At 40.4% G+C, this 17820-nt stretch overlaps 2 protein-coding genes across 2 annotated transcripts; one reads left to right on the top strand and one right to left on the bottom strand.

Annotated features, from left to right (window-relative positions):
• Positions 1 to 1049: 1049 nt before the first annotated feature.
• tbcb (tubulin folding cofactor B) lies at positions 1050 to 6108 on the bottom strand. The gene is made up of 7 exons (XM_058634712.1): positions 5953 to 6108; positions 4854 to 5009; positions 4191 to 4334; positions 3826 to 3922; positions 3198 to 3389; positions 2195 to 2267; positions 1050 to 2096 (listed from the first exon to the last, which is right to left on the bottom strand). Exons 2-7 carry the CDS (start codon positions 4971 to 4973, stop codon positions 1982 to 1984), a joined length of 741 nt encoding a protein of 246 aa, XP_058490695.1. The 5' UTR covers positions 4974 to 5009; positions 5953 to 6108; the 3' UTR covers positions 1050 to 1981.
• A 2948-nt stretch (positions 6109 to 9056) lies between these two features.
• On the top strand, positions 9057 to 17246 carry six5 (SIX homeobox 5). The gene is made up of 3 exons (XM_058634322.1): positions 9057 to 9791; positions 11046 to 12550; positions 14267 to 17246. The coding sequence occupies exons 1-3, from the start codon at positions 9106 to 9108 to the stop codon at positions 14947 to 14949; spliced, it is 2874 nt and encodes a 957-aa protein (XP_058490305.1). The 5' UTR covers positions 9057 to 9105; the 3' UTR covers positions 14950 to 17246.
• The last annotated feature ends 574 nt before the right edge of the window (positions 17247 to 17820 follow it).

The raw sequence follows: 17820 nt of genomic DNA, 5'->3' as shown, positions 1-17820 counted from the left end.
ACCTAGTTTTCTTGACTTGCTATTTGTTACTGATCTCATTAAATGACTGGAAATGTCTGTCCACTATAACTCACAGGGACACTGCCACTTTTGATTTAGTGTCAAAATTATTTAAGGGTAAATTTGTCTTTCAGGGTAAATTTTGGAACCATTCTCTTGGCAATTTAGTCCTCAAAAACTGTTAACATTACAGAAAAATATTCACAGTTATATACAATTGTCTTGTACAGTACACAACCAGTGTAAACTAAACAATAAGGAAATTGTTGATATCCACATATTGTAGACTTCCATCTTGAGAAAGCATGGTAGCAACAAGTACGGCTAAAGGCAGAACATTAAATAGAAGTGTATGGAGTGAAGAACTAGATATGGACCTTCATTATGACATCTCACATAAAAATAGTTTCCATTTATGAAATGCAGTTGGTGGGAGCTTCTACTGTGAACATCCTGTATAGCTATCTACTAATACAAGACGGGGCAAACAAAAGGTTTTTGTGTTTTTTTTCCCCAGCCTTTCAGCAGTGAACCCTGTCTACGATAGAGCAGAGTCAAAGTAACATTGAGTGTACCAGAGATCACAAATATATAATTTTAGATGGGACAACTTTAGGGCTTCTCGATTAATCATTTGGTCCATAAAATATCAGAAAACCTAAAAAAATGTTGATCAGTGTTCGACAAACCTTAAAATTATGATGTTCTCAAATGTCTTGTTTTGTCCACAAACCAAAATAATTTCTTTGTTTTATAGAGCAAAGAAATGAAGCTTAAACAATCAGAAATCCTGATTTCATCATGAAAAAAGCTTTGAATCGATTATTCAAATAGTTCAGCTCTAGACAACTTTGGTTACAGTTTGGCATTATTGTGGCATTTAACTTCTGCTCTGCTGAGAACATGCTGACTTGGCTTTACTTACAGGCATGGTCACTAGTGCTAGCAGCAAACCTAGAAAAATAATTGTGGGTCAATAAATATAATTTGTGAATTCAAGAGCCACTTTTTCTGAAAATGTTATGATAACAAATATTCAACAACTTCACTCCAGATCCAGGAGCATTTTTATTTCTGCAGACTTTTTGAGACAAGGGATGAAAAAAAATGTTGGTGCTTCAGCCTAATCTACATAACAGATTAAATCAGAAGGCAATTTTCCACTTCAAACACAAAACACAATTTAACTTAACAATTGGGACAGACAACTCCTGTGTGCGCTGAGCTACTAACTTACTAATTTGTTTTTCCTGTATGGACTGTATGGTGAGGTTTACAGCAACACACGTATCAGCTTTCTTTTATGCTGGAGAAGGTTGTCCAATGATGAGATGAAGAGATGGCGAAACCCCAACAGGATTCCCCAAACAGGGAATGATCATTTGTTTTATTTTACAGAGAAAAAAAAAAAAACTCAACACAATTGGGGTGAATTGATTTCTCAGGAAAAGAGCTTTAGAGGAGCAGCTACAAGATGCATTTAAGGAACCCCTTAATTTGATCACTTCTACAAACACACATCCACTCCACCAACAAAAGGCCTTCTGCCATCACTCTGTTGTATTAGATGCACAACTAATTTAATATTAATCAGCTAATGAACTTAATTTCTTTTTGCACTTATACATTTTACAGCCTGCAATCTTTGATAAAACATTGCATCATTTTGTATTTTTCAATATAGACAAGCATATATTATCACAAACCTTCCTAGAATATCATGCCATTGACTGACATTTTTTTATTTGCGATGCTTTATTTTCTTGGGTAGGGAAGAGGTAAAGGGACCATCAACCAATTCAAACTATTGATATTATATTGGCCTTTATCCGTCAAACTCTCTACTTCCTGACAATCAACTTTTTCAACTTGGGTTTTGTAGCACTGACATTACTGAGGTTAAAATGCCTTTGCATCAAGACTGTTCACGATCTCCAGGCTGGTAAATTGAGAACTGAAACGTCATGCTTAAAACTTAGTCTTACATCTCATCTAAACCATAGTCCTCTTCTGGGAAGTCTCCCACAGTCACATGCAAGGGCTTCACAAATGCACCATAGTTGGCCTCACACTCAAAGTATCTCTTCCCATTAACGCTGTGGAGACACAATTTAAAAAAGGGAGAAGGTTAAAATACTGGGTTAATCAAGGCAAACACAAGAGACTAGGTATTGCTAAAAAAAAGTGCTTTTACCTTCCATTATTCTTTCCCAGAGGCTCGTCGTATTTCACACCCACCCAATAGCCTGGCTTAAAATCTGTTGTACCTGAAATAAACAACAACTTAATTTATCTTGAATTACTTATTGTTAATTGCTTGAATATGTGCTTAAATTCTCAGTCTCCATAAAGTGCTATTTATGGAGACATTTAACGTACAAACTGGTTATAATACTTCATAGTTTACATACGATCAGAGGTTGATGTGCCACAATTTTGAGTATGTTAATCACTGAACAGTGAAATGCCTGAATAATAACAAATTCCAAAAATGTGTTTTTGACATTGCTTTGACACAGTATGTCCACTTACAGTCTGTAAGTCCAGTAGGTACTTATGTCATAAAATTAGAGAAATCTTCAGTACTGTTCAAAAGCCATAGGGCACCATTAGATGTGTTGTTTTAGCAAAGCTTTCATGTCCATACAGTATAATTATTTCTCAATCGCTAGTGGAAGACATTCAGAAAATGCAGGATCATGAATGCAGTTTTAAAATAACATAATAAAAAATACAACAGCTTCTACAGGTTAAAGTATTAAGTGTCAAGGATTTGGTGTGGCCTACCCTTGCAATGACCCTGGGTCTCTATAACCTGAAGAGCTGAACCCTAAATGTTTTTGTAAAGCCTGTATTTGTCCAGCTATTTCATGTCAACAATCTGCTGTGAAAAAGGCCAGCTTATGCCAGGTTTATTGAGGTGCTTAAGCATTGCATACACATGCTGGATGACTTAAATTCACAAGTATCTTGATAATATACAAGACCAACTTTCAGTCATACATTTTAATCCAAATGCCAATGATCACAGAATTTGCCAGACAACAAACGTGGAAGTGCACAGTACTGTGTACCAACGCCTCCTTAATTTTGCGGATAACTTCTATCATCAGCCTTGTTACTATAATTTTCTACAGTTTTTGCTCTTTTGGAGAGAATAACATGAAGCACATGACTTAAACCGGGAATGCACTTACCGACATACATAACTGTGCCAAGCTTTGTGGGTTGCCCAGGAACCTGAATTTGGCATCGACTGCCAACCGAAATGGCTTCGGCTGCAACCTTATTTTCCTCCTCCCGAGCAGCAAGCTCAGCTTTCTTCTTAGCCATTTTTTCATCATTGAAGTGACCAATGCCTTGTCTCTTCATGAATGCCCTTGCTGAGTCTGGGGGGAAGTAAGCTGGATTGTACTAGATGCATGATGCTGCAAAACAAAACTGAATGCTGCAGAGGCTGCTCTATTGTATAACAAACACATTTTCTGTGGGTACTGTGTGCTGGAGTACTTTTTTGTCTATGACTTTAATTTTAAATTGCTATCATCTTTTATTATCAACTGCACCATCAATTATTGTTTAGATATATTTAATCAATAATTTCTCATGGACTGACTTAATCATCAAGTGATCAATTCAAATAATAATAATAAGAATAATAAGAATAACCTTCACAGTTTCAATAGGGTTCTTGCAACCAAGTTGCTCGAACCCTAAATATTGTTATTTGCTATAGCAATAGACCCAGTAAGGCCGACATTTTAAAATACTACAAGTCTTACTGAAAAACCTTTATCCTGTGACAGTGTTAGGGTCAGTCTTTACCTGTTTTCTTACTATAAGCTTCGTCTGAAAGCTCAAACTTCTCCACTTTGGAAACGTCAGCAAACTCGCCCATCTGTCCTCCACTTTTATCAATAACCTGAGCAGTAAATGAGAAAATGCAATCACTATAAAAAAGTAAAGTTCCTATACATGTCAATAAATAAACACCATTTTAGTTATCTGCGAGCAGTAACACAACATTACATCATTGTTGGGGCACTTGATAGCTCAGTTGGTAGAGCCAGGGCCCTGTGGAGCCCCTTTCACACTTCTCTATCCGGTCCTTTAAATATCTTAAAAAAAAATTATATTCTTCTGAATTCTAGTCGTTACATTGATGTTACTACAATATTGCAGTCTCATACATGTATTGTGCAGTTGTCATCCACAGGATAGGAGCCCAGCAAAGCCTCATCATTGTCCATCTTCTGCAGGAACTTGCCTGAGACACTTAAAACCTCCAGGTCCATGCAGGAGGCAGATGCGCCCACAATCATCTCCAACTTTTGCTGATAAGAGAAAAAATAAAAAGTAAGTTAATTTGATTGCATTTACTGAGGGGTCTATGATAACATGAAGACAAAGGAAATAAACATATTTTATTTTTTATTAGTGCTGGGCAGTAAACCAGTTCATACAGAAAACCAGTATTTATTTAGGATATTAATTTTTTATGTACCGCAAGACCGGTAAATGAAAAGCGGAACATGGCGCATTAAAACACTGTTAGACATGGGACCACTTTCACTGCTGCACCACACATTCTTCCGGTTTAGCTTAAGAAGTGACCGTGGTAGTACTTGCAGGAATGATAAATGTACTCCGCCACCTTAGCAGAAAACATGTCTGAGAGTCACAAGAATGTACACAGTTACGTTAACAGACGCCTCCCCCTTATTTTTGATCATACTGCCCAGCACAACTTCTTATAGGTAAAATCTGGGGAAATCCAACTGTATGCAAACTTGGGATAAAACAGCATTGTCAATTTCAAGATAGTGTGTGATTTGTGGTATGATTGGGCTCACCTTCAGTTCTGCAATAGTAATCCCTCTATTGAACCTGCGCATCACCTCAGAGGAGTGGATGGTGCTGGTTATGCACACCTCCACAAGAGGATTGGAGACCACTGTCACTTGGCTGTCCATTGTTCAGTCTGTTTGGAAGCAGCTGATCCTCAGAACCTGAAGAGGACAAGTGAGGCAACATCATTTAAATAAATACATTATATATAGAGCACTTTATAAGGTACACCTCAGCTGTTTGTAAACTAAAATGCCTAATCAGCCAATCACATGGCACAACTCAATACATGTATGCATGTAGAAATGGTCAAGATGAGCTGAAGTTCACACTGATTCATCAAATGGGGAAGAACGTTGATTGAAGTGAAACTGGTGATCCGAGATTTTTAGCTCCATCGTTCCTGCTGTAAAATAAAGTGTCCAACACATAGTATTCAATACCTTATCCTAATTTTAGTGAACACTCTTTGTGGCCCAGGGTGATGCAACTTGATTATCACCATGGTGCAGGGTGGGACAAGCACCACAGGGTGAACCACATCATGTTGAATCATCTCAAACTAATTTCTTGATCATGAACTCAAATGGCCTTCACAGTCACCAAGCCTCAATCCAAAAGTGCGCCGTTGGAACGTGAGATTCGCGTCACGGATGTGCAGCAGACCAATTGTACACCAACTCCGTGAAGCTGTGGTGTTAATATGGACCAACATTTCTGAGAAATACGCAGTACAGTGCCCGATAAATGTCAACGTTTAGATGGGAACGCACATCATCCCTAACAAGCACCTGGCAACATGTACAACAGACTGTTTTGTGGTAGCAACGCATTTTTGGACCAACAATAACATAGACCACGCCCTTTTCCACACAGCACTAACTTTCACATTGTTCTCTCTAACCAAGCATCATTGAGCACCTTCTACCACAAATTTCACGACACACGATCTTACTTTAGCTCGTCTACTGTCGTAGTTAGTTACAGACTGCGTTAGCTTTTTGGGTTGCTAATGGTTAGCAGCAGCACAATAGTCACGTTGGAACGGCATGGGATAAGCTAAGGTCCAACGGAGAGACGTTTAAGGTTGCCACGGTTACTTACTCAAGTGTTATCTTTTTGAGTGGTGTTCAAAAGACTCTGACTTTTCTGTGTCGCAGTTTCACCCGGTGAATCCGCCACTTGCACGTTGTAGCGACAGGAGCGGTGAAATGTATAAAAAATGTTTGCTCATCTCTGGAACGTTCTACCCCCGCCACACTGCAAATGACCAATCACATCAAAGAGCCCATGAGCTCAACCAATGGCATCAAAAGATGTCAGGATATGACGTCAGAACCCGCCTATCAACCTGCTGATTGACATCACTACTAACCAATCATCGGACACAAAGATGAAAAGCTAATAGCCTCCGTCACCACTCGATGTCACTGCTTTCCACTCTAGACATGTGAATAAGCAGTTTACATAATTATTTCACACAATATATTACTCTACAATGACTAACCAAATTAAAGCTGAAGCCCAAGACTTGTACCCTTTTTTAAAAAAACGCCACAAAAACATACATACATAATGGTAATTTTATAATTGTACTCTTAATACTGAAATACATTATGTATTTTACATTGTTTCTCAAGTGATGCTTAAAATTAGAAATGGGTGTTTTTAAATACACAATGTACAAGTGCAGGCAGAAAGATAGAAACTTTAATCTTAAAACCATATCACATAGATAATCTTTATCAGGATGTGATCCAACATGAAGCCTGATCGTTATCTTTTTCTTTAGTTTTGGTTTCAGTGATGGACTGATTTATTGAAAGAAATGCAAGTTTTCATTTGTGATCTTTGGGATTGGGAGTGGGAAATGTTCTATATTTTTAACCTAAGACTTTTACTTTACTAGCAGTGCAGGCTTCATTTTCTGTGTTCAGAGTATTAGAAAACCACATCAGATACTACAATGAAATCTAGTTTGGATGACATTAAGTCTAATCTGAGCAAACAAAACACTGCTTTACAAAGGTCTCATTCATTACACACAACAAGATGGTAATATTATTTTATAAATCTAGTGCTGCAAATGTAGGGTAGACCGACATTGTGCTTCCTCTATTACTTGTATTTCCACATTTAAGTATCGATTTATTTTAAAATTCAGGTTATGCATCTTTCTGTTATTCCATCACCCACACTGGTCCAATGTTAGTGAAGTGTCATATTATTACCATAGAGCAAGTTTCATCCAACAGCACAACATGGAACGTAAACACTAGAAAATAATTTAGGAGAGAAAATAGTGTTTAACTATATACATTAATTGAATTGAATTTAATTTAATTTAATTTAATAAACTAATAGACCACCAAAGTACTCATCAACTAATTTACTAATTTGATTGTCTATGAATGCTTCATTAAGCACCCAGAACCACATGACCACAATCATAACACCAGGATGTGGGTGAGGGCTGCAACTATAATTATTAAAACATTGTTTTATGTAAATGACTGGTTGTAGCTAGTTCATAAAAGCATCAGCACAATGTCTCATTAACAGATTTCCACTCATCAAAAAAAAACATTTAATCCAGTGCTTATTTTAATTTTTTTTAAATCAATAGGAATGTGTTCAATCATCAGCATTCACTCCTGGGCCAGTTGACTGCAATGCACATACATTTGACTGTAGAGGGAATGCAAAACCCAGGTGAACAAGTTTTGTTCAACCCTACACAGGTTTAAAAAAAAAATCTTAATCTGAGTATATCCACTCATTTGCTCACAGATTTCAATTAGACATAGACAACATTATAGAGAGCAGACAAACCCAACACTTCACACAATGAGCCAACACTAGGCATCAGTGGAGAGAGAAAAAAAACTCCCTTTTATTAGGAAGACTCAAAGATGTGCAGCCACCTGCCTCCTCCTGTTGAAAGGAAAAATGGGAGACAGAGGAGCGGAAGGGGAGAGAGAAAGGACAGGAGGGAGGTGAGGTAGAGATAGAAGACAGAAACCAGGAGCAGATATATAACAGCTGTGTCAATGTAGCGGCGTTGTACTCTATCATTGCGTTGTGTAGTTTAACAGACGAAGTAGACCTTCGGGTTGGCAGTCTTGCCGTTTATGTTGGACAATATGCGTACAGAGCGTACCTGACAGATGGATAAATAATACAGTCAGTCCCCGGTTCCTCTCACACACACATACATGTCAGGGAGACAGCGAGGTCCGACTGCTGTAATAGTTTTAAAATGAACATAAAATAACATACACAAAGCGTACCTGACAGAGGCATAAATAATAGTCAGTCCCCGGTCCCACTCTCACAAACACATACATGTCTGAAAAATGTAAAATGAAATGAAAGTGCAGGTTAGCTAACAACGTGTAGCACTAATAATTTTGCAAACAAAAATAAAAGAAAACACAGTCAACTTATTATGAAAAAGGACGTGCTCGACCGTTCGGGAGCTATATGCTTATAAAAATCACAACTTAAACCATCCCTTAGTATTAAAATTGATGTAATGAATATGAAACAATGGCGGAGCTCACAGTTCATGCACCTACCAGGGAGACAGCGAAGTCCGACTGCTGTTCCCCCCCGGGGTGCACGACCCTAATCCACAGGGGTGCTGCATTTAATTACCATAGGACGGATAAGTTTCCGTGTTGTGACATGACTTTTCTCTTTTTATGGCAAGTGGAATCACACTACGTCTTAACTCTGTTACATAGGTTATAAGTTTAGACAAAACAGTTCAGTGTCAGTGATGCCATGCTTATAGAACTGCAATGTAATTTATATATTACATAGATTGTTGATGAAGAATTATCGTGATATCAACTTTAATAATAGCATAATAATAACGGTGATGACATGATCAGTGTGACTTAAACCTAAAAGAGGTAAAAGACTGTATCACACTGAAATCAAGGTTGTGATATCCGTATCGGTGTCTCACACAACAAAGTGGTATCGAGTCATTCCCAGACAGCGGAGCCTTTTAAAGTAAATAAGGGGTGCCTTTATCGGAGCTCTTTATCGTGCCAGCGTGATAAACACGTTTTAAAAGTTGAGACAAAGAGACTGTATTAGGACAGAAAAGGGGCGTGTCCGCTGCTGGTGTGCAGGCACATTCATGGCTCGGAGACTGGGAGAACGAGCAGAGGGAGGGCGGGAGAGAGAGAGAGAGAGAGAGAGGAGGAGGAGGAGGAGGAACTAGTAGTGGAAAAAGTTAAAGTAAAAATGGCTTCCTTGTCTTTGGAGTCCACAGAACAATCCGAGAACAGCTCAGACGAGCCAACGGCAGTGGACCTCAAGGAAGAGGAAGACTCGGTTCAAGTTTCGGAACAGTTACTTCAAAGTTTCCAGAAGTCGGCTCTGAGTTTTTCCACTGACCAAGTATCATGTCTCTGCGAGGCCCTTCTGCAGGCGGGCAATGTGGATCGACTATGGAGATTTCTATCCACCATACCTCCGTCGTCCGAGCTGCTACGTGGCAACGAGACCATACTGAAGGCCCAGGCACTGGTGGCTTTCCACCGGGAGGAGTTCAAGGAGCTGTACGCCATCCTGGAGGGCCACGACTTTCACCCGTCTAACCATGGGTTCCTGCAGGACCTGTACCTGAAAGCCCGCTACAAGGAGGCAGAGAGGTCCCGGGGCCGCAGCCTGGGCGCAGTGGACAAGTACCGGCTCAGGAAGAAGTTCCCTTTGCCCAAAACTATCTGGGACGGAGAGGAGACAGTGTACTGCTTCAAAGAGAAGTCACGGAATGCACTGAAGGAGTGCTACAAAAAGAACAGGTACCCGACCCCGGACGAGAAGAAAAACCTGGCTAAAATCACAGGACTGTCCCTCACACAGGTCAGCAACTGGTTCAAGAACCGCAGGCAGAGGGACAGGACCCCGTCCGGGACCCACAGCAAAAGGCAAGACCCACAGAACTGGAGTTTTAAGGCTCTTATTGCATGTAACACTCCCTATCAGATACATTTTACGAGACTTATTGCAGCTGCAGTCTAGGCCACACATGCTTTGACCGTTTCCATTATTTATGTTGAGTTCAATAACAAAGTTGATTCATAAAAGGGCACTGAAACTTACACAGATCCAACTGTAATGACAAACAAAGCCTGAAGGCCAAGCAAACATAAGCTCTGCATGTAAGCACTAGCAACCTGTTAGTAACACAGTCAGCAACTTATAAAAAGTGAGAGGATGGTCAGAGGAGCTGACTTTTGACAGCAGTGAGGCCACACAGGTCTGAGAGACCAAGAGCATGTCGCTTTGTTATGAAATGTGAGATCTAGGAGCTCAACATGGCTCAAGTTTCCTGAAAGCCTGCACTGCTGCCTGCCTACAGGGCCTGCAGAGCCAGGGGTGAGCCAGGTTAAGCTTATTGTAAGGGGGATGGAGAGGTGACACACAGTCTACAGTGATGACTGCACCAAACACAGAGGGGGGCAAGAGAGAATAAAGGAGATTTATCTTATCTGGCTTGAGGGTTTGTGGTGGTCTGCAGAGAAGTGATGTGCATGAACAACCTGGATACAATCTCTTCTAACACATGGGCCCCAAGAGTTTTGAGGAATCTGATCTGGCTTTGTCAGTCTGGCCAGAGAATTTTTGTTCAAGATGGTTAAGAGGATAAGAATGATTAACAAGAAAAAAGAATTTCCTATCAGTGATGTAGTAGGGAATGCTGAGCTCTCACAGTGGTGCATTTTTAATAAATAGTATAATAGATTTTAAGAATAAATGTCAGGAACAAGCTGAATGTCTTCATACCAAAATAAACAAAGAATGTGAAAGTAATTTTCGACCCAAATTGTATTGAACAACTAATAATAATAATAACAATAACAATAATAATAATAAACAACATGAAACCTTTCCAACAAAAACAACTGGAGAAAACCTTGTAAGATCAGATTCCCACACTGAATACTAAAACTTGATCGCTAAACAAACAAAAATATTGTGTTTTTGGAGAAACCGGTGATACATATTGATATTTTATATGATATAGCTTGGCCATTTTATGCCAGGAGCTCAAAGCATCAAAAAGGTGCGAAATATGTTCAAGCTGAGCTCTGATAAAAATGATTTGGCTCAGTCCCCATCTGTAAAGACACATGCATATTTCCATTTTATCTGACCCGTTGGTTTCTCCTTTATTTCAGTGAATCTGATGGAAACCACAGCACTGAAGATGAGGCGAGCATCATGGATGACACCCCAGACAAACTGGATGAAGCTGCTGGCTCCACAGCCTCCATCATCTCTCTCTCTGCCGTTCCCTGCAGCACAGGAGGCCAACTCATTCTCAATGGGTCAAGTGGCTTCCTCACGGCCTCTCAGCCATTATTGCTTAATGGGAATTCACTTATCTCCAGTACTGGTGCCGGTGTTATAATTAATGGGCTGAGTTTGAGCGATTGCCAGACAGTCACACTGAGTCCTATTGCAGCCAACCCTCCTGTGATACTCAATGGGGCTCAGGTTATAACCAAATCTAATATGAGTGTGCAGCAGCCATTGCAACAAGCTGTATCTGTGGCAGAGCAGGTATCGGCCATTGAAGCTAAGGCGAGCAGTCTTCAAGCATCTGTTCTTAGCACAAACAACCCAAACCCTCCATCGATAATCTCTCTTCCTCTGCAAACCAAGACAGACAGTGGCAATGCAATGGATTACATCAGTCTGCATGAATCAGAAGGCAGCACCCACACAGTATCCTCCTCCTCTTCTTCATCTTTATCCCCCTCTTCACCAAGTCTGTCCTCCCCAAACAGTGTCCCTTCACTAGTCTTGGCACAGAACACACACGATTCCCTCACCCTCCCAGCCCCTCTGTCGTCTTCAGGCATGGTCATGGTCTCCAGTTCTGCTGGGCCTCTCTCCAATCAGCACGGGGAGTATGTTGTCTTTGCCACTGGCAGCTCCCAGTTAAATCCTTCTAGCTCTGTGGTTTCCTCCAGCAGTACTACCCCTCAGGTCTTCTCTCTGCCCCAGGTCGTGCCTTCCATCCAGGGTATACCTGTGTCACAGCTGGTCCAGCACTCTTCAGGCGCACAGGTGTCCCAGTGTCCTCAGCTGGTCCCAGTATCGCCACTCACTTCGTCAGCTCCTCAGTTTCAAAGCCCCCTGACATTGAATACTGGCAACAGACTGGTGCATCAGCAGCAGGATCATACATCAACTCTGCCTGCAGGTGCAACAAATATAGTCTCTATTTCACAGCTCAACAACAATCAGCTGCAACAGCGAATGGTGCACCAACTGGGGGAACAAACCACAAACTCCACACTCAGCAAAATCCAGCCTCCACAGGTTGTTTCCATCTCTTCCCCAACGCAAGTAGTCCCAGTCCCTCAGCCCAAAGGTACCACACCAACACAGCTGGTTCCACTCTCAATGCCTCAGCTGGTCCCTGTCTCCTCCATCCAAACGTCCTCCACAATGTCTTTCCCCCAAGTAGTGCCAGCAAGTCATTCTCTCTCCATCCCCTCTGCTGGTGTGCCTCTACAAATCCTGGCTTCAGCTCCTGCACCTGGATCAGTCACACAGGCTCCTCTGAGGATTAACCAGCTCCGGCCCATTCAGAATGTGGGTCCACCAACCAGCATGGCCCCTGGTGTGCAACTCCTTAACTCTGGAATCATTCAGCTGCCCTCTGCTTCTCCAGGTATGCTGAAATCAGGAGATATATGTAAACGTAGCAACGTTTTTCTTAATATCTTTGATAGTAAAAGGGGTTATGTAAGAAATGTATCATAGGAGATGATGAAATGTCACCAGAGATTAAGGAAACATGTTAAATTGAAATATTTGACTCTGATAAAAAATGGTACAGCTGGTTTTATTCAGAAATGTGATATTGACAGCTTGTTTTTAATTAACATTAAAAGAGTTTGCAATGGAGCTCCTAACACTGGGACACCTGTGTTGCCAGCAATGTTAGTCAAACACAGCAGATGCAGTTATGGGTCAGAAATGCACAATGTTACCGAACCAACCTAAAAAGCCTCCCAACCCAATCTCAAAAATTGCATCGAGCAGAGAAGAAAATTAGGTTCTGTGAACAGACGGCTGAAAAATGAACGGGAAAGTGAAGACAGACATGTAGGTGTGGATAGTTTTCTCCTGAGGGAGTTTTAGCCAAGGTTAGCCAATGCGCTCTCACAAACATGTTCTCTGCATGTCGCTGACAACAATTAAGCAAATGGGTTCAGTGTTTATAAAAATAACTGTGGAGTAGTTGTGTATGTGCGTGAACACAGTGTAATGCCAGGTATAAGTGCACCTCCTCATTGCTGTTTCGGAAACCGTGGCAACCATTCAGATTGCAGTAACTGTTTGCAGAAGGTCGCTGTTGTACATATTTTACGCATGTCCCCTTGCACAGCAACAATCAGTAGGAGTATACAGAACCACCAGTGCTGATAAAGGTGTCTCAGAGCTAAGTTACAGGTCTGAATGTGTCTTCACATCCAATCACAAAAAAATACATTTAGGTGGTTTGCCTAAGCATGGGGCCTAATTATTTTGCACTATGGGTGGGTCAAAATAACCACTTGGTGAAATATCCTTGTCCTTCCTTGTGCAATATGGGAATTGATACGGCAGGGCAAATATCAATATTTTCATTTACAAATTAAATGAACTTTACTTTACAAATTAAAGTAAACAGTCTGTGCCAGTTTCACTCGCCGGGCGTCAATACTTCATGTCTCCTCGCGTCGGTTCTGCTCAAATGAATGAGGGAAACTTGGGTGGAAGTTATCTGGCCGAAGAAGAGGGAGTTTACGGCGGGATAATGGTGGAGAAAGCTACGTTAGGAGATGCCCCATCCATGTTCAATACATGGACTTTGTGCACCGTGTTCTGTGTTGTGAATAAATAGAGAAATCCTGCACTTTTAACCTTTCATGGACATTTTGTTAGACAGATATTGTGATGTAAATATATTATTATTGTCACAAGAGAAGCATGGAGGCATGTTGATGTTGAGGGCTCTGAATTTGGTGATGCAGTACATGTCTCAACACAGGGTGACAATATTATGTATTGTAATATATTGGGGAAAACACAAGCATTTTTCTTCTCCCCAAAATAATCTTGTTGAAGTAAAATGACGGTGTTATATACATAAATAACACAGTTATTCCAGTGAGAGAAGTCTTTGACAGTACTTCAAAGAATCAACACAGTATCATGCTATGAAATATAATATTTTAAGTGTATTGATTTTTCTTACACCTTTATTGAAGTCAAGGGTGAAAGGTCATACTAATGCTGTTGCATTTATCAGGATAGATGTTAATATCAGGTTGAAACGAGTTACAACGTGTGTGAATATTGTTACACAGTCTTGACTTCTGTCCATTTATCACCACTGTAGGTAACCTTCTGCTCGGTGGAAGCCCTTACCTGAGTGTCCAGCAAGGCAAGTTAATTCTGACCATCCCAGCCGGCATTCAGCTCACGAGCTTGCCCCTGAAACCAGTCTCTGAAGCACCCACCATCTCTGCTAATGGATTGAGCCCCGCTTTCACACCCTGCACCCTCCCTGTGGCCTCTCAGGCCTCGTCCATGTTAGGACAAACCCCCAGTGGAATCACGTTATCTCCTCTTAACTTCATCAACTCCTCTCCACCATACTATACTCCAGAAACTGGGCTTTTAACCAGCCAGACACCTGTCACCCCCACCCCTCATACGCTGGACCATTCAGTCACCTCCACACTGCCAAACACTCTGACTCCAGAAAGCATGCTCACCCTCAGTCCCATGTACAGTGGAATCACATCCACCGCCCATGTGACCCAGCCAGCATGGAGTCCCGTGCCCCTCTCCACGTCAGCCAGTTTAACTCTGTTTGATGTCCGTGGAAAGGGGGACCTTCCTGTAGACCCGGGTTTGTTAGGCCTCCCTGGTGGAGAGTCGCTGCTTCTGGGAAGCCCTTCACCAGAGCAGGATGTGGAAACCAGCTCGCCACTGGGGGATCCAGACGAGATGGACGGAGACTCCAAGATCCTTACTCAGCTCCAGTCTGTCCCTGTGGACGATGAGCTGGGCTTGTAAAAACCACGTAGCAACCCTGTGTGTCTGGAAACAAAACCAAAACAAATGCTGCAACAACCAAAAGGTTATAGACTCTGCCTTTTTATTTTTTTGTTTTCATTAATCTGAATGATTTCATTTCATTGTCAACTCTCCATGACTTAAATGCAGACCTGGAGCCATCATGGTCTTAGCTGGCACTTATGAGTCAAACTCTCTGCAGCTCTATTTTACATCGATATGCAGAATCATATGGGATAATCAACTCTGGTTGAACATCAGACTATTCTTTTTTTATTATAGGATTTTTTTATTTTATTTTTAATAAAACCGTATGTGCCTTACCTGTTTTATTGTATTCAGACAGAATCACTAACTTGCATTAGTGTGATGGCCCTGTTACAGATCCTGGTGTTTTAAAACATTATACGAACCGCCATGATTCTGCCTTCTCTCCAATCTTCTTTGTACTTTTGTGGACTGCGTACAAAGTTCAGCTGTCCTTGGAAAAAAGATGCGTGGTGGTTTGTACTGGAGGTACAGCAGCAGCACACTGAGGATCCACCACAATTACTACACAGTGCTGACTATCTGGCTAAGGGACAAGTCCTGAAACACTTGCCTGTCTGTCTGTCCAGAGATTCAGGAGTTTGGGTTTTCGTTTTGTTGCTCATGGCCTGAATGTGTTCTACCAACACTCCAGGAATATGGTGACATTTGTGTTCCTCACAAACGGAAGTGAGTTATGTTGTTTTCTTCAGCTATGAATGACATAATAGCCTCAGTGGCTACACAGTGTTTTATTACTACATGTTACTGAAGCCTTTGTTTTACACATGCAGCCTCCTCACAGCTTTCACCATGAGGATGGTGCCCTATGTTAGTTAAAAAAAAAAGAATATATATATATATATATACCACAGGAAATAAAAGGGTTTATACTCTATGCAATGCATGTTTTAGTACTTTATAGGACACTAGTGGCACAATGGTGAGTGAGAGGCAGTGGCCTTGGGAGATGAAAAGGAGCTTTGAAATACTGAGCTTTTAACTGAAGTGAGACAGTGCATCACACTAAAAATATTGTACTGTGATCCCACGACGTGACACGTTGCTGGTAAATGCATCCAAAATATGTTTGTGCATTTGAGGGCCTTATTTTTGAAAGCTTAAATGTTTGACGATAACGAAAAAAAAAAAAGAGGTTTTGGCATTTTTTTTAGAAATTTCCCACGTCTGTGACAAGTGAAGCGTAATGTGACAGCTTTGGTTGTGTAGCGAAAGCTCAATCTCCTCTTCTCTTTGTATATTTTGCACATTTCGTCCACACAATGTTTACGCCGTGTTGCCATGATGTTATGACAGTGGTACAAGTTATGTCCAGAACGTTTCTCAGTTGGATGGTCATAGTCGCTACATCCAAGAATAAGCAATGACATGAAACAGAACAGATTAGTTTCTGAAGTGAAAACTTTTTTTTTTTTCTTTTCTTTTTTTTCAGTTTAAAGCTAAAATGCTTGTCATGTTTGAGATTTCTACTGTCATAAGTCAGGTAGTGGTCAAATCTTTGGCCAATTATGGTACAAAAAATATACTTCAATGTTCTGTTTAGTTACAATAACAGCCTGTTTGTTTTGTTTTCTTTGGTATGTTTGTTGTTTGTCTCTTTTGTGCATTTTATCTATTTAAAGCATGTATAATTCCGTTTTGTGCTTGTATTGTTTCTTTGTTTTAACTGAAAGGAGTCCTTAAAGGGGTGAAGATGATAGGAAATGATATTCATTTTCACTTCATATTGTTGTGCAAACTGATGTGTTACATGAATTTGACGTCATTAATACTCACTTTGAAATGAATCACCCCTCCAGTATAAGTTGGAAGGGCAGTTGTTCCCGGTTGCCTTTGGATAGATAATTAAATGGCTCAGACAAATCAATTTTAGATTTAATTTTACTGAACTTTTTAATCAGTGAGGGGGGAAAAGGGAAATGTGCTCTTCATATATGAAAATGTGGTAACTTTTTTCTGTTCATATGAGCCATTTCGTGCCAAAGTATGTTGTTGATTACAGCCAGTGAGGGTACATGCACATTTGCTGCCCTGTCTGTTTTGTAGCATGGCATTTGTTTTTGTTTTTTTACTCTCCTTCCTGACATATAACGGTGTAACCAAAGATATTGTGTTTTGATCAATGTTTGTCTTTTGATAGTTTTGAAAGGGATGATTTGTGTCTGTTATTCAAGGTTTTTTTTTCTTCTCATTTTTATATTAAAATGCATTCTATTTTTTATATTATGATATTGTAATAAACTACATTTAAAAAATGGTTATGGTCATTAGCAATTAGCGTACTATTTCTCGGAGGAGTTTACAAGAGGAAGGACGCGCTGCATGCCTCCAAAAAATGGAAGTAAAGAAGTCCCAGAGGGTTTTTGTTAGATGTTGGAACACTTTTGACAACACAGAGAAAAACACTAAGGCACTTTAGTTGAAATGAAAAACATTTCCTCAGCATACCAGACATACTACGCATATGGTATGCAATCCTGATGAGATGTTTGTCAGACCCAAAAAGGGTGCCTTAGCTTTCTTTATTTTTTTGCTTTCTCCAGTTGTCTGTATTATTCAGCATCTAGAATTTAATATTTTTACAAGGGGACAAGTTGTCCCCTAATTTGGTAAGAGAATTTTATTCAAATGCCTTTTCTATTCACTCTGAAACCATCCCTCCCTGTCACTGGGTGAATTCCAAAGATCCCCAAATGTGGTACTGTCATAACCTGTGGTCTCAGTTTCCCTGTGATGTCATTCTAAAAGGGTGTGATCAAGAGTTATGATAAAATAATATATGCAGGACAGAGATGCTTCAGCTCACTTGAGGACAAACTGTGT

Source organism: Solea solea, chromosome 7, assembly GCF_958295425.1.
Source record: "Solea solea chromosome 7, fSolSol10.1, whole genome shotgun sequence".
Classification (NCBI taxonomy): Eukaryota; Metazoa; Chordata; class Actinopteri; order Pleuronectiformes; family Soleidae; genus Solea; species Solea solea.
This window is presented reverse-complemented; position numbering and strand designations above follow the sequence as displayed.